Genomic DNA, 23434 nt, shown 5'->3' on the forward strand with positions numbered 1-23434 from the left:
TCTGGAAAAATTAATTTGCCTTTTGTATCCCTGAAAATCATACAATCATTCCCCCAAAAAATTGGTTTGTTTACAATATATGTAATCGCGCTGATGCAATTTTTTTTATTACTTTTTGAAAAGAACATCTAAATCTAAAACAGTTTTAATAAAAAAAATGTAAATATGTATAAGAGTATATATGTAAATATATTTGACGCGATCGGGTAAGCGGAAACATCTTCATTAGATTTTTTTGCTTTTCTTGATAGTGTCGGTCTTTGTTGCAGGAGTCTTTGCAGCAACATTCTTCTTTTTGTAAGTGATTCTGTAAAAGTTAATAAATAACAGAAGATACGACGTCAATATGGCACAACCAAAAGCAGCAGCACTCTCAGTTCCAGCACAGGTACCAAAGTTAGGCAAATAGTTGGTATAAGTGTAGGCATAGTATGAGTAAGTACAGGTGTAGATGACAATAAGATCGATAATAAACTGGATAATTTGCATAGTAGTAAGATATTGCTTCCACCAGATTTTAGCACCAGAAGCTGTACGGAAATAGTAATAATACATCAAAACGTGTACAGTCAAGTTAAGTACAATAGGCACCCAAGACTATGTATAAAATTTAATTCATAAGCATCGTACTTACCACATAAAAGTTTTTGTGTATACTTACAACAGTGGTTCTACCAACAAGCTGAGTGTAGCACAAGGCCATTGTCATACTGTGGTGGAAATAGTGTAAAAATTCTATGTTTCAACAATGTTAATCAAATGCCTTCTCTATTATCATAGTTCCTTTACCAAGTTTTTTCTTTTTTAAGACTAAAAAGACAGTATCGACAAGTTCGTAATACTTAACCAAGTAGTTGAGGTAGTATAGCAACTCCAATTCCTGAGTCCATGCTTCTTCGGAACAAATAGTATAATACAAGCCGTGGCGGAACAATTTGGGAAAGAGCTGTTCAATTGTCAAAACAAGAAGAACAAAAGAAATTACAGTCAAAAATAAGTTGTGAATTTGATTAAGAGTTTTGCATTTCATCGGAGACGCGTTTTGAAGCAAGAATTGACCACCAAAAATCACAACAAAATAAGTAATACATCCGATAACAACTAAAATATAATATATAATTTAATTTATATGGTCTCTATATCACTTTTTCTAGATCAAACTTACCTTCATTTAAAGTAGAAAGAGGTGTAATGCCTTTAATAAAATGGAAATCTGTGGCTGGCTTACCAACAATAAATGTATATAGCTGATTAAAATAATCAAATAAATAAACACCAAAGGGTTGCTCTGGGCTGAATTCAACAAAAGACATGCTTAGTTATAGAACAAAAGAGAAACAGGGAAATAGTAAACAAGGCCCTTATTTAAATCAGTAAAACACGGAGATTGAAACAATCGACAAAAAAAACCGGGTATGTTTAGCCGCCATTGCTTTATCAAAGGTGGCTTGTCGGATTGTTTGGCGGTGAAACATTATTTAGCAATCAAAGAGGGTCCCCTTGTCTTCAAACAGCTATTGTTGAATTCTTACAACAATGCATAAATTAATTGTACGGTCAAAATCAAGAATAGGAACAGCCATCTTCTTGAAAAAATCAAGCCTTCATTCAAGCCGTGGCATTCTTGCTTCAGCAAAAGATCAGCAACACGACACTACACCTTTAGAAAAAATCAGCAGCGGCTTACATTCAATAAAAAACAGTATTCTAGATTCTGGGCCTTTGAAAAACCTGACAACCGATAAGAGACCATTTACAGGAAAGCCAGAGAATTGGGGCCAGGCTATACGTGAAGCACAAAGCCTTGTACAAACTACAGAGAATGAACGCACAATTGATCCAGCCAAACTTGTGGAAAGAGACTTGGGAGGAATAAAGTCAAACATTACAAAGCTTCTGTACAGTAACCATCCATTCCTGAACAGGGTTGCCAAACATTACTTTAGTGGAGAGGGAAAACACGTGAGACCACTGTTGGTACTCTTGATTGCCCAAGCAACCAGTATTGCCGAGAAAAAATCACCAAAACAAACCGTAGACTATATATCAATTGACACGCCGATATCAGAAGGATTGAAAAACATTACAACTGATGACACGTTTGATAGACAGATCCATTATACACCGTATGTAACCGAACAAGGTTGTACTATTTTGCCAACACAACGACGTTTAGCTGAAATTTCGGAAATGATACATACAGCTTCTTTATTACATGACGACGTGATCGACGCCTCTATGACGCGACGAAATTTACCTTCTGCAAATGCTAGTTTTGGTAACAAGATGGCTATTCTTGGAGGTGATTTTTTGCTAGCGCGTGCTTCAGTGGCATTGGCAAGATTACGAAACAGCGAGTGTATTGAGTTGATGGCAACCTGTATTGCTAACTTAGTGGAAGGAGAGTTTATGCAGTTGAAAAATACCAAAGATGACAAAAGTTTTGGGAAAGCGAAAAAGCTGAGCACTTTTGACCATTATATGGAAAAGACCTATATGAAAACAGGAAGCTTAATCGCTCTTAGTTGTAAAGCCTCTGCCGTATTAGGGGATACTACAGATGAAGTTGCTACAATCGCTTTTGATTTTGGCAAGAACTTGGGCTTAGCATTTCAGGTAATACGAGACAGTGTTTATATGCTTTGGTATATGTCTCATATTTTCATATATTTTAGCTTATTGATGACATGCTTGATTTTACAGTGACTGCAGCAGAACTTGGTAAGCCCTCTGGTGCAGATCTTAAATTAGGATTGGCTACAGCTCCTGTATTGTTTGCTTGGGAAGAATACCCAGAATTAGAGCCATTAATTAAACGGAAGTTTTCAGAAAAGGGGGATGAAGAAAGGGTTAGTGTTTTTCATTGAATGAAAACTACGATTTTATTTACTTAACCCATTTAATTTGTAGGCAAGGGATTTAGTTTATAGAAGTGACGGTCTTAAAAAGACTTTAGATCTAGCTACTTTACATTGCAAATATGCGATTGAATCATTGAACAAGCTTCCTGCTTCTGATGCAAGATCTGCTCTTATCCAAATTACAGAAAAACTTCTTACTAGAAAATCATAACTTGACACACGGCCTTTTATTTTTCTTTGCTATACTTAAACAAATTTGCATTCATAGAAATCATAAGAAGCAATCCCTTGTATGGAATTTTATAAAAGAAATACCCTTTTTATCATACAATGTTAAGACATCAATTGTCAGTAACATACAAATGCCATAAAAAGAGAATTTATGAGTTTGTAAGTGTTGATTGATTGCTAAAAAGTGTTTATTTCATGTTCTTTTAAAATCAACTGCAGTGTAAGTTGATGCTACAAAGTTCTAGATTGCTGAGTCCTTTATATCTGTTTTCAATAATTTTATTTTGCAATTACCATTATTAGTTTTATGGTATGTTTTGATTTATGGAAAAAAAAAAAAAAAAAAAATCCAATATGATATGATCTATTATACATTAATTTGTTAAAACAGTATATAATAGGTCACCTAGCCATTTTTTACTCTTGTTCTCCTAAGAGGTTTTTGGCTTTCACTCATTTTCTTTTGAGCTGATCCGGGCAAAAACGATGAAAACAAAATCATCATGCGCACATTTGGGATTTAATTTTATTTGTAAATAAAATAAATGTTTAAACTTACAATAAATCATCCCAACCCTAATGTTTCTAATACTCACACCCATTTCCCTTTTTTCCCTATCAGTTTTACACTTGATCTCATAAAGAGGTTTTTAAATTCCATTCCCTCTTCTGATCTACCTTCGGCGAAAACGATGTGTAATTGGGCACTGTGTGCTTAATTGAGGCTTAAATTATTTATAAGTAAGATTCTTATTTAAAAGTAAATAAATCAATATCAGAACCTTGCTTATTGAAATAATTGAATAGAGTATTCAGTTTTTTTTTTTTTTTTTTTTTTTTTTTTTTTTGGAAAATACTGCGGTTGAGGAAACTGTGGTTATGTATCATAGGTCATAAAATAACTGTGTAAGGTTTTTTTTGTTTGAACAGAATTTACTGAATAAATACATAGATGCGCATATTCATTCATTTGAGGCTTCTCATGCTGTTTTTCTTTTCTGATCTGACTCTTCATTCACAAACTCCTGTATCTTTCAAATATCTCGTTCTTGCATTTTAACACAACAGCTATTTTTTTTGATTCAAGAAGAAAACGTAAAAAAGGGGTAAAAGTTATGCTATATATAAAGAATGATTTTACACTGAAAAAGTCAGTGTATTGTGTAGCAACGACGCTTGTTAGACTTGGAATGTGCAGCGATGGAGTCAAACACTTCATCAGACAAAGTAATTCTTTTGGGGCCTTTAAGCAGACAAGCTTTATCGGAAGGAAGATGAACGCATCAGCTACTATAGCATTGTAAGAATGCTGCTATTTCGTCAAATTGCATGATATAAGTTGACATATCAGCAAGACAAGAAGGCATGTGTATGATGCACAGTTCCATCATAATATACAGGTCGGCTGATGGTTGCGTGGTCAAGAAGAAAGTTGCTTTATGGCCTATTGTACAAAAGAAGATTAAACCTTGTAATACTTTTTTTTTTCGACTCTCTTACCAACGACTTGGATGGATAAACAGCCGCGCATACCCCATCTGTCGATTGCATTCTTTGAAAACATGCCTAGCCTCACTAGATCTTTTGAGAGGGTCTGTTTGTTATCATCTTCTGAACTTGGTTTTACTTCCACAAAGCCGAGAGAAGCATCGAAATACAAGCCTTCGAGCTCCGAGATGCAACTGTCTGGTCGTCTTTTTGTGATAGAACCGCTGTTTAACGGTGCTGCTTCTTGATTAGTAATGTTTGTCCTATGCAATATACATGCTAATAAGTATAAAGGCATTTGAGTTTACAAATAAAGACTCATCAACACCGACCATCGAAACAGTACATCTTCATTTGGACTGTCAAAGAGAGGTGACAAGAAAGCATCTACATATCTGTGGCATAGTTCTGTCTCCTTAATCTCGTCTTTAATAGCTTGCTTTGGCAACTTTTCGATCCTAAACAGACGGTTAGTAAGTCTCAATGAAGCTCTTCTAAATTGGAAAGTTGAACTAGATACATACATCGCTGCTACAGATCTAATGATTTTAGATTCAATTGTGGAAGGATTGCGAGCCAGCAGAAGAAAATCGATCTGTGCATCCATTCTTGATGCTCTTTCGCGCTTCAAGTTCTATATGGCAGTCAGCACCACACTCTATATTCTGTGTAAATACAAATACCTTTACAATATTCAACACTGTGTTTGAGATTTTTTCATTAAACACAGTTGTATGAACACCGACAAAGAACTGTTCTTGCAAAGCTTTGTGTATATTTAGCAGATTTTCTCTACCAAGTATACCCTGAATGTCAAGATGCTAGTGGGTATCTTGTACCAAAAGGATGCTTGATAGAGTCCTTGAAAATAAAAAAGTATGTATGCATAAGATATTTATTTCCTTGTTCACATCATTTGCATAGACATGTTATTACAGTAGTCGCTCTATTTAAGGGTGTCTGATTTAAGGATATCTTCTATTTATGGGTGTATTTCTAAAGAACGGCATAGGTCCCCAGCATAAATACCATTATACCACTATTCTATTTAAGGGTGCAACGCAAATATTTTTTACCACTAAATAGAAAAAGTTTTTATAAGTGATAGTTTTTTGGAGCACTTTAACAATATTTTTTTTACCTTTGTAAAATAAGATCGAAGATCTGTTTGCTCTTTTGACTGACTTAATTCGGCATAAGAGTCAGTCAAACTCATTCGAATTCGGCGATGTAGTTTACGATCAAGATCGTCCAAAGGAACTTTGTACATGAGAATAGTTTCATAGGCTTCTCTCAACCGTTTCTTACACTCTACTATATCGATACGTTGCTCATCTTGCTCTGTATTATCATTTTCTTCTGTTTCATCTATGTTGCCTTCTGCCGTTTCTTCATTATTAGTAGTCCTTGTTGTATAACATACTATCATCTCGCTTTCATCTGCTTCAAGGTTCAACTGGCTAACATCAGTAACTTTGTTGTCAAAGTTCCCGGGGAAATTTGGGAGCATTCCATTTATTGTTTCTGGTTTTACTTTAAGCCATGCATTAGCTAGAGAAAGCATGGCCTAAGATTGATCCATTTTGTAAGCATTCGGACTATCCAATGTTTTACTGATATACAGACATAAAGCACGGTCGTACTGCTGGGCTCGGAAATGTGCCTTAAAGCTGTCAATAACTCCTGTGTATACAAAACATTAATGAGAAAACTGTAAAACAAAAAGACAGCTTATATAGCATTTTACCAACAAATAATAGGCTACCTGCAGCAAGAGCCTGTAGCTTGCTAGTCGTGTTTGCTAGGAGAAATATCAATTTGATATTGTTGAGCGGAATTCTTATTTTATGAACGGACGCATTATCCAAAAGAAGAGCAATTTTTCGATTCTGTCTTCCAAAGGCAACATTTAACTTTTTCACGTAGATGTGAAAATTTCAGTTGTCATCCAAGCATAGTAGAATAATGGTATTCAACTTCATGTTTTTTTCCAATTGCAGTCATGGATAACAAATTAGCTCTTGGTTTAAAACGTTTGGGGCTCTTGTCTTGTGCAATAACAATTGGCTGTCCTTTGTAAGTCCCATCCGAGTTACAGAGCAACCCAACTGTCAGACGAGTTTTACTTTTTTTTAGACCATCAAGCGACTTGGAACATACGGTTCTTCTTGGTGGTTTCTGGTAATATAAGCCTGTTTCATCAAAGTTCATGATATCTACAGGATCATATGGCTCAAGAAGCTCTTCTACCTTCCTCAATTCGTTCTGAATGTTTTCAGAAGTGATGTCTACTGAAGCACTTTCAATATGCATTGGCCTGCATTTTACTCCAATTCGCTTAAAAAGTTTGGTGAGCCATCCAGAAGAAAATTAAATTTCATTTTCAAGAATTCTATACTTTAGTCAGGCGATATGTCTTACATATCGAAGGATTGAGTCTCGATTGACTGGCAGATTGTTATTGTTCATGTCTGCAACAAACTTTACTACTTTATCATCAAGTTGAGGATAGCGTGTTGTTGTTAGACTTTTGCCATTATTGACAACATTAATATTACTATATAACGTTTCAGCATTTTTGAGAATGTTTGATATAGTCTGTGGGGCAAGTGGTTGATAAATTGAATTTCTTCATAGCCCATTCACCTAATTCTGTTTGATTAAGCCGGCCAGCTGCATTTTGATCCAGAAGCTCAATTTTTTGAGAAAGAAAGGCGTACACGTTTATTATTAGACATCTTTATAGATAGAATCTAAACAAAGAGAATAACTTTTATTATATCATATATTTATTCTCATCAAAACTATTTTGAGACTACGACTCGTATATTATCCTTCCAGCAACTTTGATCAAGACTTAAACAAGTTTTGATTTGTTAATGTTCTTACACAATTAAATCTACAATACATGTTGGACATGTTCTTCCATATTTAGACTATCTTGGTTATTAAAAGATACCATTTGAAAAGCGTAAAACGACAGGCTGATATCCACACCACAAAGGCGGTCTCCATCCTTGATAGCTGGGCATTGGATTTTGGTGGCTTTTATTGTCGGCGTTGAATCATCCAACTCACATGCATTTTCCTCTGTAGGGCTGTCATTTGTAGCTCTATTAAGTACACACTTAGTATCCATGACACAACAACTCACGCTTAGATTATTTGTATTTACTCTTTCCTGAGTGCATCTTCATCATTTACTATGGAACTCAGAACTTCTTTTCCACATGTCTTGTTCAACCTGGACATGATTTCAAGATCTTGCAATTTGTATGCGTTTTTATTTTGTCGCTAAAAATATAAAGAATATTAGCACATAAACGGAGTGATTATGCAAACTGTTCAACTTTACAATAAGGGCACTGTGTTCATAGATGTATTTCCATATTTCTTTATAAGTGATTCTGTTAAGAAAGCTCTAACATTTTTTGCTCAAGCAATTACAACTGAAAAAAAATACCTAGAAACTCGATTCTTTCCTTATCTCTCCACATTTTTGTAAAACGACCCTTCTAAGCTGTATAAAGGTTGTGTGGCAAATTTATATTGCATGTTGCCGACCATATCGCAACGTTGTTTTTTTTTTTCAGTTCTAATGAAGTCGTAAAATCTACTTGTTTGGTTTTGTTAAAATACTGGGAAAGTTGATCGTAAATCAGGAAAGTGGTCCATTTCATCAAGAAACTTAAGGTAATGACCAGTAACAGTCCTTTTTGAGCAGGTTTTTTTTTGTTGGATGGTACATTTCTTTTTCGACTGCCATGATCGAGCTTCAGGCGCTTCGACCATTCCTCTTGCGGGTTTCGAAGTTCCATAGAGATAACAAACTTAGCTGAGATGGCGCCTAGCACTGTATGAGTAATGGCTCTAGTAGATGGAGTGGTCACTATAGCTGGCTTCCTTTCTCAGACCAACCAGATAGAGGTCGCATATTAATATAAAAGGCAGATTCACCCACAAACACACAATTCTTGAGATAATTCGTATCTGTTGCAGTCCACTGAGTAACCCAAGTCAACCGATTAGCAATCTTTGTAGCATCATTTCTAGCGACCGGTTGAAGTGATACTTTTTTGAAAGAGAAATTGCACTCAGTCTTCAAAAATTTATGAACAGTATTCTTTTTGATACTCAATTCTGCGAAGTGCAGAGTGAGAGAATCCACTGCATCAATTAATCGTGCTTGTGGATTATCATCAAAAAAGTTTACAAGGTGGTCTTTATGTTCTTGTCCTATCTGAGGTTTTGGCCTGTTAATCAAGTTTGTCTGCTTCCCAAGAATATTCCAGTTCTTATCTTCTTTGAATCTCTTAGCCCATTTTTGAGCTGTACGCTCAGCAATACCACCAGCTAAGCGACCAGATTTTGCAGTATTAAATAGCTTGACTCTATTAAAATAGACAGAAAGAAGCTTTTGTTCGTTTGAATATTTATTGTAGTTGTTTCCCTGAAGCTTAACTCTTTCTAAAACTTTCTCCATTTTCGCATCTAACACAATGTCAGGCTCCTGCTCTGCTGTTTGTTTCTCGCAATATTCTCTGATGCGAGTCAAGGTTATTAAATGAAAATATCCGCGTTTTCGCCCCAGTCCATCGGATCGTTTTCCTGCTCATCTACAATCTTTCCTTGACCATCTTCGTAATAAAAGCGACAACTCATTTTATCTGATTTTTTTTTATTTGAAAAATGAAAACCGCCCTTTGAGAGAAAGAAAACCGCAAATCGAAAAAATATAAAGCGAACTTTGATACTTAGAAACCCGCCCTTTGACATTTAAAAACCGGCTTTTGGTTTTTTTAATTAGCCGTCCTTTTTTAAGATTTCCGCCCTTTCTTTTGCTTTTTACCTTTTTTATCTTCGCAGAAGAAAAGAAAAGAAAAAAAAACTTGCGTTTATTTACATCCAACAGCAAAAGAGGCTCAAAACAACCCGAACTATATATAAACAACACTTTCTTCCCAAACTTTTTATTAACTTTTGCTGTTATACTCCTTCAGAAAGTATTTACAGCTCTCATTTATTTTATTTTTCCCTTTAATTTTACCACTTCTCGGACTGCGATAAAGCTCAGTCCGTCCCTGCCCATCACGGCTACAGAAACAAGACTAGTAGACAGCTTATTTGACCGACGAGGCTTCCCTCCTTGGCTTTCCTGAAACTTTTACGTCAAGGGAAATAAACCTCATAATTAAATTACAAATTTTTGCCTCGCAACCCTGGTAAAAAAAATTTTCAGTACAACACAACCTTCCTCCTCAACCATCGATCGAACTTCCAATACTTTACTATTATCGCTGCTCACTTACACCTCTTTAAATATGCCTTCTCATCTTGAAACTGTTATTTTGAATCCCTCCTCTGATATGGTTAATTTAATCAAGTCTGTACCTTCTCCTGATGTATGCATTAACAACTCCCCTGTGGAACAAATTGCTCGGGAAAAAATACAATCTATTTCCAATCAGAAATGGGAATCTGACCAAGAAAATGCTTTCTTTGTTGGTGATTTGGGTGAAGTATTTCGTCAGCATTTGCGCTGGAAAGCTTTACTCCCTCGTATTGAACCTTTTTTTGGTAAGTCCTGCGTTAGGTATGTAGATCTTGAAGTCTTATGCTTACGATTTTATTTTTTTAGCTGTCAAATGTAACCCTGATCCCATGGTTATTAAGTTGTTAGCTTCCTTAGGACTTGGTTTTGATTGCGCTTCTAAAGCTGAAATTCAACAAGTGTTGAACAGTGGCGTCGAGCCTAATCGTATTATCTATGCTAACCCTTGCAAGCAAGCTTCCTTTATTCGTTATGCTGCTCAACAAAACGTCAGTCGTATGACATTTGATAATTCTGAAGAACTCCACAAGATCAAAAAGCTCTATCCTGATGCTGAACTTGTCTTGCGCATTCTAACTGATGACTCTAATTCTCTTTGCCAATTGGGTCTTAAATTTGGTGCCCCTCTCGAGAATGTTGAAAATTTGTTAAAAACTGCAAAAGAATTAGAATTGAATGTAATAGGAGTAAGTTTCCATGTCGGTAGTGGCTGTTTGGATGAATCTGCTTTTGGTGATGCTGTCATGCGTGCCAGAAAGGTGTTTGATCAAGCTGAACAAATTGGTTTCCATTTTACTCTTCTTGATGTTGGAGGTGGCTTTCCTGGTAACGATGTAAAAGATGGTATCACTTTTGAAAAAGTAGCAGCAATTTTAGGCCCCATGGTTGACTCTTTATTTCCTCCTGAGATCCGTGTGATTGCTGAACCTGGAAGATACTATGTTGCATCTGCCTTTACTATCTGTGCCAATGTTATTGGTAGAAGAACCATTGCTCCTAAAGCTGAAGGAGAGAAACAGCAATTTATGTATTACATCAATGATGGAATGTATGGTTCCTTTAACTGTATCTTATTTGATCACCAAATAGTTCATCCTAAAGTTTTGGTCAAGGATGAAAATTTTGTTTATGGCCAACAACTTCAAGAAGAACATTTTGAATGTAGTGTTTGGGGTCCTACTTGTGATTCTATTGATTGTTTAAACAAATCAACCCAGTTACCTATTCTTGAAGCTGGAGATTGGCTTTACTATGAAAATATGGGCGCTTATACTATCTGCGCTGCTTCTCAATTTAATGGATTCAGAAAGTCCCAAGTTTACTATACAAACACTTTTAACTAAAGCCAAAATAAAGCGGCTGTTTGCCTATTAAAAAAATATGCTTTTTTACCCACTCCAATTGCAAAACAATGAGAACAGTCAATTGTGGATTCCGCTCGATATACATTAACACATTGTATATTTGCATAGGTTTGGGGAAAGAGGACAATGTGTTTCCTGTTTTAAAAATACACCAGAACATGAATATAAAAAGCTATGCGGGTCAAATTATTTATACATGATTTATTGTCAACACGATAAAAAAAACTGCTTGATGCATTCTGTCTAAGAGTCTACTGATCGCTGATGTTGCCCAATACCCTTTTTCGTTTTATACAATACTTCTTCCAATAACGTCTAATGTGTAAACTGTAATTCTACCATAAAAGTCAGTGCTTTCTTCAAAAACAATTTTAAGTCTTTTTAAGCCCTCAGTCGGATCAAATGTGAATATCTGCTTAGAGCTGATGTCTTCGGGATACACAGTGCTGACTTCAACATTATAATCGTTAGGTGAATTTTCGATACTTCCAACTAGCACACACTTTTTGCCAGCAAAGCCTCCTTGAAAGGTAATAGCAACACTAGAGATCGAGACACTGTTGGGAAAGTCTATTAGAATATGTTGAGGAAGACCCTAGATACTCATAGTTAAAAAAAAACTAATTTAAGGTATTTTTTTTATTACTTGTTCTGAATTCCAACAAGTTTCTTCATTTCCATCTACTAAATATTGTTTTCCAAAGTTTGCATTGTCTCTGTTCAAGACAGAGCTCACTCTAAAAAGACTGAGTAAAACCGATTCTTACAATTTTCTATATTTTTACTTTATACGCGTATCAGAATTAATCAAGCTAGTCATAAGAGGAAAGAGAACCAAAAAATGGATTTTATCTGTTTCGGTTTCTGTACTCAATAAAAGCCACATCATTGTAATTATTCTCATTTGAAATACTTGGTTTCTTTTACTTTTAGGTATTACATGCCACCTCTTACTATTATTTTTATTTCTTTACTATATGGCTTGCTTTAACCCTATTCAATCTTTCAAAAATTGAAGGGTGAGCACAGCCCATTGTTTTATTAAGTACAAATATATGCATTATCCATAGACTTCTTAAAAAATCACAGTTTCGATATTGTTTTATGATGATTGCTGCCCAGAATGTAATCCCTTTCCAACTCATACTCAGTCCAAGGAGCTAAACCAACATCCTCTTCATCTTCTGATGAAAATTTGTTGTCATGAGTGTGTTTGAATAAAGCACTGTTTTTCTTTTGATCAACATTTTCCAATGCCTTTTGTGGCTCACGAATATTCCAGTGTAAACATGTTTGGACAGAGCTAAACCAATCATTACTAACGTCAGATGCCGAATAGGTATAAACAGGATATGGCGACATTGTTATTTTAACATGATCTCCTTCTATTGAATATAGTAAATTAGTAGCTTTTATATAATAAAGTACCCTTAAAACATACGATTCATTTCCACTGTGCTTCTACCGTCAAATCTACAATGAACTGTATGTCTTGATTCAAATGGCACAATGATACGAATAGTAATCGTACTCGGCAAAAGCATTGGTCTGAAGCTTAATGTGTGAGGACACAGAGGAGTAACAAGTGTACACATCATGTCAGGATGTGCGAGTGAACCATTGGCTGAAAGCTATACATGATTTGTAAGCATTTTTTTTTGAAACGGTACATACTTATATATATTTTACTTACTGAGTATGCAGTAGATCCTGTAGCAGTTGCTATACACAGTCCATCTGCCTGTACCGTTGTCAAGTGCCTGTCATCAGCAAATAATTCGAGAAAAGACATGTTAGAACTTGTCCCACGATCAACCACAATTTCGTTCAACACTTGAAATGTTTGAGCAGGTACAACTGAATAATCGACCTGGCATCGATCACCTTTCAACCCTCGATCGTATGCTCTTTGTACCCAGTCTGTTTCTGTTGATACCAGCCTATCATTATTTTGCTGCTTTATTGTTCCATCAGCTGTTTGCAGACGCTTGGTTGGACTGCTCGGTGAGGGTCTGAATCTATAAACAGTACAGCTCAAGCGCATCCTATGTGCTTTGTTTGTCAGTCGACCCTCAAATAAGTTATTGAGTTCTGCGCGATAGGAAGTGAACAGAAAAGGTGCCAAAAAGCCAAGAGATCCCAAGTGAAAAGGCATAATAGGTGGTACATGAGACTGAAATAAGCTTGAAGTAAATAATATTGTCCCGTCACCTCCAAGCTGTCATAAATCAAATTAGAAAGATAAGTTAAAAAAAAGAATCTAAATCTAGATATAGATTGATTTACTGTAATAATAAGGTGAAATAAATTAGATTGTCTACGACATAGTTTGGGATTCCAAAACTTAAGCTGCGATTGCCAAGCAGGATGCACCAATTGACGAACTCGCTCTGTGTTTTTCAAATGACCATCTACATATCTAATCTTTTTTAATGCATAATCTCTTTTCCTTCGACATTAAGTAGCTTACACTTTGAAAGGATATTTTTTTCCAAAACGTGGAGTAAAGATCAGCCATTCAGCTAATTGAATAGTAAAGCTCACAAGTTTATTATCTCTCGCTTTAGTGACAATAATAATAGTGTCTTTTTGAGGATCCCAAGCATTGAAGTCCTCCATAAAAAAAAATAGTTTGCCTTTTTTTTTCGAACAGATGAAATTTCTGTGATACGTCAGATGATTTATGCTGAATAAGTGAGTACACTAAAATTGCTCTGCAATTCTTATAAAATTGATAACTCAAAATAGATTTCAAGTAACAGGACCTTTTTGATAGAAGAAAGAAAGACAATCTTTATTTATTTATTCTCGATGGATATTTTTACTTTTCTATATATACAGAGCCAAGTCTTCATTTCTTTTTCTTCATTTCATTGTCTTGATGTGGAACAAACGTGACCGTTTACTATTCGGATTTTGGGTTGAGGTTGACGATATATGATTTCGTTTGGGAATGGTATCTTTTCTAAATTTGGCTTGTGCATCTTTGTTATTAGATCTAATGTTGACAGCTAAATGCACTAAGCGTCGGTACGAATATACCAAAATGACACTATTCATAAATCAATTGAGATTAAAGGTTTATTCCACATTTGACAAACACTGATACTGGTATAGTCAATTCAACAAAAGAAGAACAACTATCCATGTCTGGCCGCGATCACTCACGGTATTGGACGGACAGCTTGGCTGAATTGGGGATCCCCAGTATTCATCTGCCTTCCAATCCTTAACCTGTACTATACCTTGGATTCCCGTTGATCCAATCACGGATATAGAGAGAAGCTTTCATGACACAATTTATAACAAAAATGCACCAACAGATTATACTGCACTCAACACGATCGCTATCTATCCTTGGGCGTGTCATCATTGTCAGTACCTTACTACTTTTCATGTGCTGGTATCTATTCCGGGTGGCTCCCGTGACCCAACCAGACATCGACAGAATCAGAAGTCTCATGTAAAAGTTTTTAAACCAAACCATTTTCCCCCGCATCAAATGGGATGTCCTGACCCTTCCGGAGTGCTATGATGGGCTGAATATCATTGATCCTCATGTGCAACAAGCAGCTCTCTACTTTCGTTGGATTCAACCGCTCTTGTTGGGTACACCTTTTGAATGAAAGACTAAGGTCAACAAAGTGCTTCAAACCCATATACAAAACAGTTGCAACTCAGAACACCATCAAATCCCACCTTTGTTTCCAGAGGGCCGCTCTCAAACGCCCGGACACCTGCACAATACGTGTTCACAACTCATCAACTCTTTGGCCCGCATTCCTCGAGACCTCAGTCAAATGGACCTTGCCTATCAAGTCTGTTTGTCTTTGTCTATCCGAAGTATATTTGTGACGCCCGAGAATCTATTCAAATCTTCAAGCATATATAATTAAATGGCAGTACGAGATGTATTTCAGTTCAACACTCAACTACAGATTATTCAACGAAGGCAACAGGAAGATATTACCATATACCACCGTAGTGCCGTCAATAAAATATTTCGTCGCATAAATACCGGAAGGGTGCACATTAGATACTTCTTCGGAAAACATTGTCTGCCTCAAGTTACCGTCCCCAATCCAACAGCAACCGAAATACCTCGGATTTGCTTCAACTCTCTGGTCAACTGTTTGCAATTTCGACTTCCTCCGTCTACAATTTTTCGAAACGTTAATACCAAAATCTTTCGCAAAACTATCAATCAATTGAATCCTCCATCACGTTTTCTCTCTGCTATTCAAAAGCAATTCTGGCTCGACTTTTGGTCTCTGGCACTTACGACAATCCAAAGAAATATCCTGTTCCGATTCATTCACAAAAGGATTCCGCATAAGTCTTTGCTACAGCGCCTCCTGCCAACAAAATGCACCATTCCAATATGCTCACTTTGTAACGTAGTTGTCGACTCGGCGGATCACTTCATTTTCACATGTTCACCAAAACTTGCAGCTTGGCAAGGTGAAACACGTGAATTCTTATGGCCCACCGTTGACACGCAGGATATTTCCAATGTCTTCTCAACTCTCAATTTCTATTCAGCCAATTACTGACAAAATAGGGCTATTACCGCAAAATGGTACTCATTACAGAACTCTCTCTTTTATGGAAAGCACACTGGAATTACATTTTCAACGGTCAGCCATTCTTACCTCACAAGATTCTTCAAACCATTTTGCAATCCGTCCACAACTACCTTACTGAAGAAAACGAACTTGATTGATCAGTTCACAGTTCTATTGTTTTTTTTTTTTTTTCCTTATCTTTTTTCATAGATTATTGTTGTCAATTTTATTTTTATCCATATATTACTTTGTTTATTCTTCTTCTTGCAACCGCCTCTTAATCATTGCTTTGAATAATTAACGCAGAACAATATTGAAAAACCTTTAAAAAAATGTAATAGATGCTCTCTGAGCCACGCTTTATTTTCCTTTCTGTAATAAATAATAACTTTCCCTTTTTTCCCTATATCTTTCTGCCTAAGCATATATTCTTTCTCTCTTTTTTTTTTTTTTTTTTTTTTTTGAGTGAGGGAATAAGATACAAAGTATAATAACACGAATTAAAAGCATAAGTATCGGCGATACCATGGGTGGGCATCTATCACATTGTTCGACATCGTTTCGCCAACATTAGGATTCTATTTTCCAAAAACTTGAACTTAAAATGCAAACCACTGTATCACTAAAACATCCAAATCGGCTGTGTTTGGATGTACCTGTTTTCTTGGTAGACACCTTCTCAAGTCATCAGAGTTTGAAATAAGGCATTGATGTATAGTATTAGAGTAAGATAACAACGTCCATGACATGACAAAAAATTGGTTTTATTTTTCATTATAGTAAAAAACAATGTTGCTCTGAAATGTTCAGGAAGGTATATTTTCTTTGGAATAAGCAGAAAAATGGTTATCATCCACTATCCTTCTTTTGTTATAAGATTTCTTTTGTCAAAAATAATGAATCAAATGTGCTACTTTATTTACAGATTACTATACCATGATGATTGAGGATAAGAGCCCGAAATAAATGTTGAATAACTCTAGAATTTTTTTTGAAACATACAACTATGGTGATGGTCAAATTCAAGCAACACGGTTGGTTTGACTATATTACTGTAGTTGATATGGTATTGACCACATTTCCAAATTCTTGCATATTTTTATGTTTATAAGTCATTTTTCAACGCAAAGAGTTCTTTGAATTTTACCATGGAATTCAATAATAAAGAAAATCCTAACTTCAATTTGATTATCAGACTTGCAAATCTTTCTAGTAAGATATATTTTCTTAAAGTAACTGTATCATTCTCCTTGCTATTGAAAAAATGAAAAACTTTTGTTACATGCAATAACAAGGCTTCATAGACATGATATAGAAAATATACTTTTGTAGCATCCTATTTAGAAATGAGAAAAGTGGTGATTAAAAGCTACCAGATTGCTTGCTGAAGCTATCATTTATTTATTTATTTTTTAATTTAAACATTAGTGAAAGGCATAGCATAAAGCAAAGTTATATAAGCCTTGATTTTAACGTTTTATACGTTGCAAACATGTAAACAGTCATTCAATTCAGCCAGAAGAAAGGCAGGCAAAGACTTGAGGTCAAATATGAAAACCGTTTAATGATCTTTACATAAGCAAATACCATTAAACCATCTAGAACGGGAAAAAAGATAAAAGGAATACTTATACTTCTGCTTCAATGCCAAACATTTCTTGTTCTGCAATTATATGAACAGATTTCTCATATTTTATTTTAACAATATTGTTAAAGCTTCCTCAAGGATCCCTCTCGTTTGTTTTAATTGTTTATCTCAATCGTTTAAATCAAACTCAAGTTAGTTTTCACTTCTCATGTATATCCTTAATGACATTATATGTCTGTTGGTTTTTTGGTAGCTTTTTATGCCAATGCCTAACCTTGACGCGGATTACTATCTTTGGAGGCTTTGTTCAACTATGTCCCGCGTGATTAGTTATATTGTACTGACAGCGATACTAATGATTATTAGAGCAATAAGAACAAGCAAATACAGCGAGATTTTAAAGAATTTTATTGTTAAATGAGAAATGGTTGTAGAATTCTTATCATTTCTTTCATGGATATATGTTATTGCAGATTCGAGATTTATACCGTATACAAACCTCATTTGATTAATCACCAAGTTGTACCTGAATTCAATTACGAGGCATAGTAGCTACTAAAGAACTCATTTTAATTTTTATCTTTTACATTTAAATAGGAAATATACATTCTCACGGCACCTTTTAGCTGTGCTTCTGAATATTCCAAACTAAGGTTTTCTTGACAAAGCGAGAGCGCTACCGCATGACCAGCTTCTCAACTTGCTAGCTAAAGTAGATATAAAAAAAATGGAATGGATCATCTCACATTGACAATCAATATATACTTGAATACCTCCTCTAAAATAATTCATGTACGGAGAAAGATATTCACTATACACATAGTCTATTTCCATTTTTATTTACAAAATTCCTTTTGAATTTCGTAATGAGAGAGGTTAGTGAGATTTAGACTATAATGAAGAAACACAAGATACGGGAAATGGCAAGATTATCTTTTGTCAATGGTGGGAAAAAAAGAAAGATAAAACAGAGACACAAAGAAGAATAGAAAGATGAGAAAGATGAGAAATACGGATGTTTGAGAATTGAGTAAAATCCGTCTAGGAAAAAAAGCGGGCGTTGATATGGATTTACTAGACAAACTAATAAAAAGAATGGAGACATTCAAGCAAAACTGAACAAGAGCAAAAAAAAAAACTGCTTTTGATAATGTTTGGCAATAAGAAAGAGGCAAATAAAACTAAGAAAGAAATTTTAGTAGCGAAAGAAATACGTTTAAGAGAGAAGCTATTGAATGATTACAATGGACAAGTTTAAATACTAAAATCCTTGTAATAATTGCTTTAATTTGTTATTTTCAATATTCTTATCAATTAAACAGTGTATTAACCTTGTAATATACACAGAATACTTAAACTATTTTAAAGACTATTTTCTTTAAGATTTACAACACTTTAAACTCTAATCTCATGCTTTGCTCTATTTAGATAAATCCCTTTAGTTGTGTAACGCGTATCGTGTCAAATTAGATCCCTTTTTCTTGTCGGAAATATAAAAATATTTGTTAGTGTGAATGTATTGCCAGAAATAAATTCTTGGGTCATCCTTCCTTTTTTGATATGGGGTCATGTTGTCTTGTGGATTTTAACGGACATAATTAAAAAAAGGTCAATGGCTTTTTATTTATAAAGCACAATGCATTTGCATGTTTTATTCTCTTATTCGATCTACTAAATTACCTGCAATTTACATAATTTAAATACAAGTTACTTACGTGACGATGTGTAACAAATCAACAGAAAGAAGGACAATATGCCTCTTTTTATATTCGGTTCAAACAAATAATTTCAGTTTTTCATTGAAGCATTCAACTTCATTTAGTATTGATATGAATTATTTGTTTGTTTTAGTCGAGAAAGTAATTTACTAATTTCGTTCGCACTGTTTTTTATAGGAATCATGTATTGTGTTACTTTCTGGGTCGCGTAAAATAGTTTAAGCTCTTATCTGATATGTATATGGGAGCGACAAACTGTTTATAAACAAATACATTCATCACATAGATTTTTATTCTGCTTTTAAAGCATAAAGTTTGTATGCAATCGATATGCATCCATTTCTAGAACAGAAGCATCAATAGCAGAAAAATATAAGCGAATTTGTATAAATATACAAAAAACATACAAGTGCCAAGAGTATCTTTGTACAAACAAATTAGAATTTTCAAAGCAATTCTGTAGATTATGCTTCACTATGCAAACAAAGAAACCCCTTTTATATTTTTTTTTTTTGTTTGGAAATAATTGAAGTTTATTAAACTTTTTTTTTTAATCTAAAAGGAAAAAAAATTTACATGAAATAATGATAATATAAAAAAACAGGTGCATTTTACATAATAGAAAATAACAATAAATATAATATACAAAAAGAAAAGTCTACTTTTTTGATACACAGTAATGAGTATGATAGAAGCCATTAGAGAGTTTACTATTTTCACAAATTTCAGTTTGAGTCATCCAAGGACAATCAAGAGCTTCTTGCACAGTCCATCGAGTTTTAGGGTCAGGATCCATCATATGTGCGAGACATTCACGTTCTGGTTGAGTAAATAGTTTGAAAACGTCACAATTATTTGGTGATAATATTTGGCGTTGTTCTATATAATGTTTATAATCAATATCACCACCATCTTCTGCCCGTGCTGCCACATAAGCAGGTGAACCAGGAACAGCTTGAGCAGGAGGTGTACCATTAGGTTGACCGGTATAAAAGGAAGCGTGAAAGGGCAGTTGTGTAAATCGAATACAAAAATAGGTTACAGCAGCGCTCCAGACATCTAATGCTTTACCATTATAAGAATATTCGTTATTTGTAATTTGCCACATTTCTGGTGACCAAAATGGTTCTGAACCACACCATTTTTTACAATGATTTCCTTGAACAAGATCAGCAACACCAAAATCGGCTATTTTTAATGTACCGGTGGCAGTCAAGACAAGGTTTTCAGGTTTGATATCACGATGAGCAATACCAAGTTGATGAAGGTGTTGTAAACCAAGCAAGATCTGTTTAAATAGACAGGCTGCTTCATCTAATGTCATGTTTGGCTTTTCATGTAAGAGACTAAATACATCACCGCCTGAACACTATATAAATAAATATGTAATCAGATAGGGCAATTAATGTATAAGATAAGAATGCTTACATATTCCATAACAACACACCAACGAGCCTTTTCATCTTTAACGAGGTCCAAAGTTTCAACGACGTTTATATGATTTGAAGCAGATTTGCTAATAAAATATTCATTCAACATTCTCTTTTCATATGTCTTTTCATCCTCTTCATTTTTATCACGCTTCTTAAATTCCTTGACAGCCAGAATTCGTCCATCTTTTTGGTGTCGCACCAAACGAATCACAGCAGTGGCACCACTTGCAATGTTCTTTTTTGAGGTTGATCCCATGCTCATGGCGCGCTTTGCAGGTTTAACGTAATCACCGTATTTTTCGTTTAAAGAGGGAACAATACCCAATGAACCACAAGTCATGTCGTGTTTTTTGTTGAATGGGGACGTGCTGAGGAAAAGTCGGGAGAATGACTTGCTCAGTTTACTGGCACTGCTGCTAACCGAACTAGAACTGTGAATCGATGCAGCACTAAAACGTCGATCGTGATCTTCTGGAGAACAGTTACTGGGTGTCATTTTGATGCTTCCAAAGAATCCATTACTGAAAACGTTACTTAATCGCTTTTTGGGCTTTTTGACAGGAATGGGTTTAATATCTGATGAAGGCGTAGTGATGGAGAAGTTATCAGAGGATATTGTATCATTGGATCCTGTACTACTTCCTTCTCTTAAAGGTGTATCGTGAGGATGAATAGGTAAACAATCAGGTGAATCTGATCTAGGAATAGGATCGTCGACAAAGTAAGGTTCAAATTGACTTGTATTTGGGGTTTCAAAATAATTTGTATCGGTTATACTAGACATTATAATAGAGAGAAAGGAAAAATGATACACTTGAAAATAAAAGAAAAGAAAAAAAAAAAAAAAAAAAAAAGAGGAAGGAAAGAGAAAGAGAAGTGATATGGAAAAAAGATTTTTTTTTTCCTTGATTATATAGAAAAAAAAAAGCTGGTGTTACGGGTATTGGCGGGTATCAATGATAGGGATTGGTCAAGTTCAGATTTCAGTTTCGGATTATAGAATGAATAAATGGGTTTCGTTATTAGAATCTCCTTTTTTTTTACTAGGGCCAAAAATAAAGAAACAAGATATGATGTATTATTAAGAATTTCTTATATTTTATCTTTCAAAATCACACGCTGATTAAATCAGTATTCAGTGTCTTATTTGCTAGTTTTTTTTTTTTTATATATATAAAAGCTCAAGAAATTCTATTGTGACAAACAAATCGTCATTTATAGTAAAATCACAGGGACAATCGATTCTAAGAAACAGAAACAGAAATAGAAACAGAGACTACTTCAATCTACATGATTATTATCATATATAGTAACAGTAATGGGATCTTGTATGTAAACATAATGTCATCATTCTCTACTTCTTAGTCTAGTTCATTTTTTTCCCCACGATTTCCCTTATTCCTTTTTGAATTGATTGGCCAATATTTCGCTCACGGTGCCAATATGCGGATATTCAAAACAAATTGCGGAATTAAACTTCATTTCGCACCTTCTTTTTTCACCATTCGCGCTTTCGTTAACTTCCCAATTGCGGTTTTTAAGCCTAATTTGCGCTTTTGATCTGCACCTAATGACTCAAATGGATGCATCACGCAACTTAGAATAAATAAGGAAATTGGAAGTTAAAAAAAATCTTCTTTGGAACCAAAACCGAAAATCTTAAAGAAGAAAAAAAGTGTAATGTAGGAGATGGTGTAAAAGTCATTAGACAGAGTTTCTGAGTTTTCAAGCTACTATATTTTCCAGAAAGTCGAACAAGTTGTTAAACTAAAAGAGAAACCAAACCTCGAAGAAAAAAAGAAAAAAAGAGAGAAAACATAAAATAGAATTAATAAATAGATGAGCATAAGTAATTTTGTTGGTATCTGCATCATACAATAAGCTAAATATATACAAATTAGATGATAGTCGCTGTCTATCATTTTCTATGGGTTTGTCTTGATGATTGATTTGTTCAAGAGATAACAGCTTCTTTCCATCTCAACATCAATAGTATTTTTCAGCAAATTCTTAAAATTAACTTGGTATTGAAAGACAAAAGGCAAAGAAGCATGATTTTTATATGAGCTCCATCCTCCAATAAATAAAGTACTTTGGAATACAACCTTTTATCCATGAATAAGCCGTGTTCATGGCTATATTCCACAGTTTAACATGTTTGAAGATTTATCTGAAATGCAAAATAAAACTCAGGAATAGGAAAAGGAAAATATTCAAGGCCTCTGCCTATTCTGTCAAATCAATAATCTTTTCAGTTAGCTCTATTTGTTGCTTTTTTTTTTGCACATATTATTGATCATCATACTTACTAGAAAGTCCTGCTAACACTGGCATCAGCTTGCAGTCCTTGATTGGGAATGATACGCTATTCTATTTGGTGCTACTCGTAATATTAGTTTCACTACTGTGTCTATCAAAAATAGTCAAGTCATTGTATCCACGTTTAGTTAAAAATTGCATGCATTATATGCCATCTTAGGTCGATGGTATCATTTGTTGAAAGAAAAGTTTGTTTGTTGTCACCACAGTTGCAACTGTAATTGCTATTTATTCGAGCGCTTTATGCGTCAGGAAATTGAGTGAGCTTGTGATTAAATTCAAGCTGGCTTGCATAAAGCTTTAAAATGAAACTTTTTGTTTTAGAATTTTAAAAAAAGGGGTCTTGCAGATACATCGGAACAAATTCAGTAAATTTTGATCGATGTGTATTATAGAGTCGAACGCCCCATCATCAAGAGCTGATTTTCTAATGATTTTACGAATCATTATTGAATTTGGAGACGACATATTAATTAACAAAATAATTTTTTACAAGGAAATGACTGCTTGTGCTCAGATAAGCCTATTATAAATT

General features: G+C 34.7%; 9 protein-coding genes across 9 annotated transcripts; 3 read left to right on the forward strand and 6 right to left on the reverse strand.

Moving 5' to 3' along the window:
* Positions 1–225: 225 nt before the first annotated feature.
* Positions 226–1313, reverse strand: RO3G_02745 (uncharacterized protein; the record flags this gene model as incomplete). The annotated part of the gene is made up of 4 exons (XM_067657336.1): positions 226–597; positions 662–735; positions 790–1101; positions 1166–1313. 4 exons carry the CDS (start codon positions 1311–1313, stop codon positions 226–228), a joined length of 906 nt encoding a protein of 301 aa, XP_067513437.1.
* Positions 1314–1536: 223 nt separating this feature from the next.
* Positions 1537–3072, forward strand: RO3G_02746 (uncharacterized protein; the record flags this gene model as incomplete). Its single annotated transcript, XM_067657337.1, has 3 exons — positions 1537–2616; positions 2676–2849; positions 2911–3072. The coding sequence occupies 3 exons, from the start codon at positions 1537–1539 to the stop codon at positions 3070–3072; spliced, it is 1416 nt and encodes a 471-aa protein (XP_067513438.1).
* A 2580-nt stretch (positions 3073–5652) lies between these two features.
* RO3G_02747 (uncharacterized protein) lies at positions 5653–6144 on the reverse strand (the record flags this gene model as incomplete). Its single annotated transcript, XM_067657338.1, has 2 exons — positions 5653–5658; positions 5722–6144. 2 exons carry the CDS (start codon positions 6142–6144, stop codon positions 5653–5655), a joined length of 429 nt encoding a protein of 142 aa, XP_067513439.1.
* A 438-nt stretch (positions 6145–6582) lies between these two features.
* RO3G_02748 (uncharacterized protein) lies at positions 6583–6875 on the forward strand (the record flags this gene model as incomplete). Its single annotated transcript, XM_067657339.1, has 3 exons — positions 6583–6656; positions 6717–6761; positions 6803–6875. 3 exons carry the CDS (start codon positions 6583–6585, stop codon positions 6873–6875), a joined length of 192 nt encoding a protein of 63 aa, XP_067513440.1.
* A 1594-nt stretch (positions 6876–8469) lies between these two features.
* On the reverse strand, positions 8470–9063 carry RO3G_02749 (uncharacterized protein; the record flags this gene model as incomplete). Its single annotated transcript, XM_067657340.1, has 1 exon — positions 8470–9063. One exon carries the CDS (start codon positions 9061–9063, stop codon positions 8470–8472), a length of 594 nt encoding a protein of 197 aa, XP_067513441.1.
* An 838-nt stretch (positions 9064–9901) lies between these two features.
* RO3G_02750 (uncharacterized protein) lies at positions 9902–11255 on the forward strand (the record flags this gene model as incomplete). Its single annotated transcript, XM_067657341.1, has 2 exons — positions 9902–10157; positions 10219–11255. 2 exons carry the CDS (start codon positions 9902–9904, stop codon positions 11253–11255), a joined length of 1293 nt encoding a protein of 430 aa, XP_067513442.1.
* A 310-nt stretch (positions 11256–11565) lies between these two features.
* RO3G_02751 (uncharacterized protein) lies at positions 11566–12096 on the reverse strand (the record flags this gene model as incomplete). Its single annotated transcript, XM_067657342.1, has 3 exons — positions 11566–11871; positions 11923–12013; positions 12062–12096. 3 exons carry the CDS (start codon positions 12094–12096, stop codon positions 11566–11568), a joined length of 432 nt encoding a protein of 143 aa, XP_067513443.1.
* A 263-nt stretch (positions 12097–12359) lies between these two features.
* Positions 12360–13431, reverse strand: RO3G_02752 (uncharacterized protein; the record flags this gene model as incomplete). The annotated part of the gene is made up of 3 exons (XM_067657343.1): positions 12360–12661; positions 12808–12907; positions 12970–13431. The coding sequence occupies 3 exons, from the start codon at positions 13429–13431 to the stop codon at positions 12360–12362; spliced, it is 864 nt and encodes a 287-aa protein (XP_067513444.1).
* Positions 13432–19697: 6266 nt separating this feature from the next.
* Positions 19698–21364, reverse strand: RO3G_02753 (uncharacterized protein; the record flags this gene model as incomplete). The annotated part of the gene is made up of 3 exons (XM_067657344.1): positions 19698–19702; positions 19859–20516; positions 20576–21364. The coding sequence occupies 3 exons, from the start codon at positions 21362–21364 to the stop codon at positions 19698–19700; spliced, it is 1452 nt and encodes a 483-aa protein (XP_067513445.1).
* Positions 21365–23434: the final 2070 nt, after the last annotated feature.

Source organism: Rhizopus delemar, genomic scaffold (assembly GCF_000149305.1).
Source record: "Rhizopus delemar RA 99-880 supercont3.2 genomic scaffold, whole genome shotgun sequence".
NCBI lineage: Eukaryota > Fungi > Mucoromycota > Mucoromycetes > Mucorales > Rhizopodaceae > Rhizopus > Rhizopus delemar.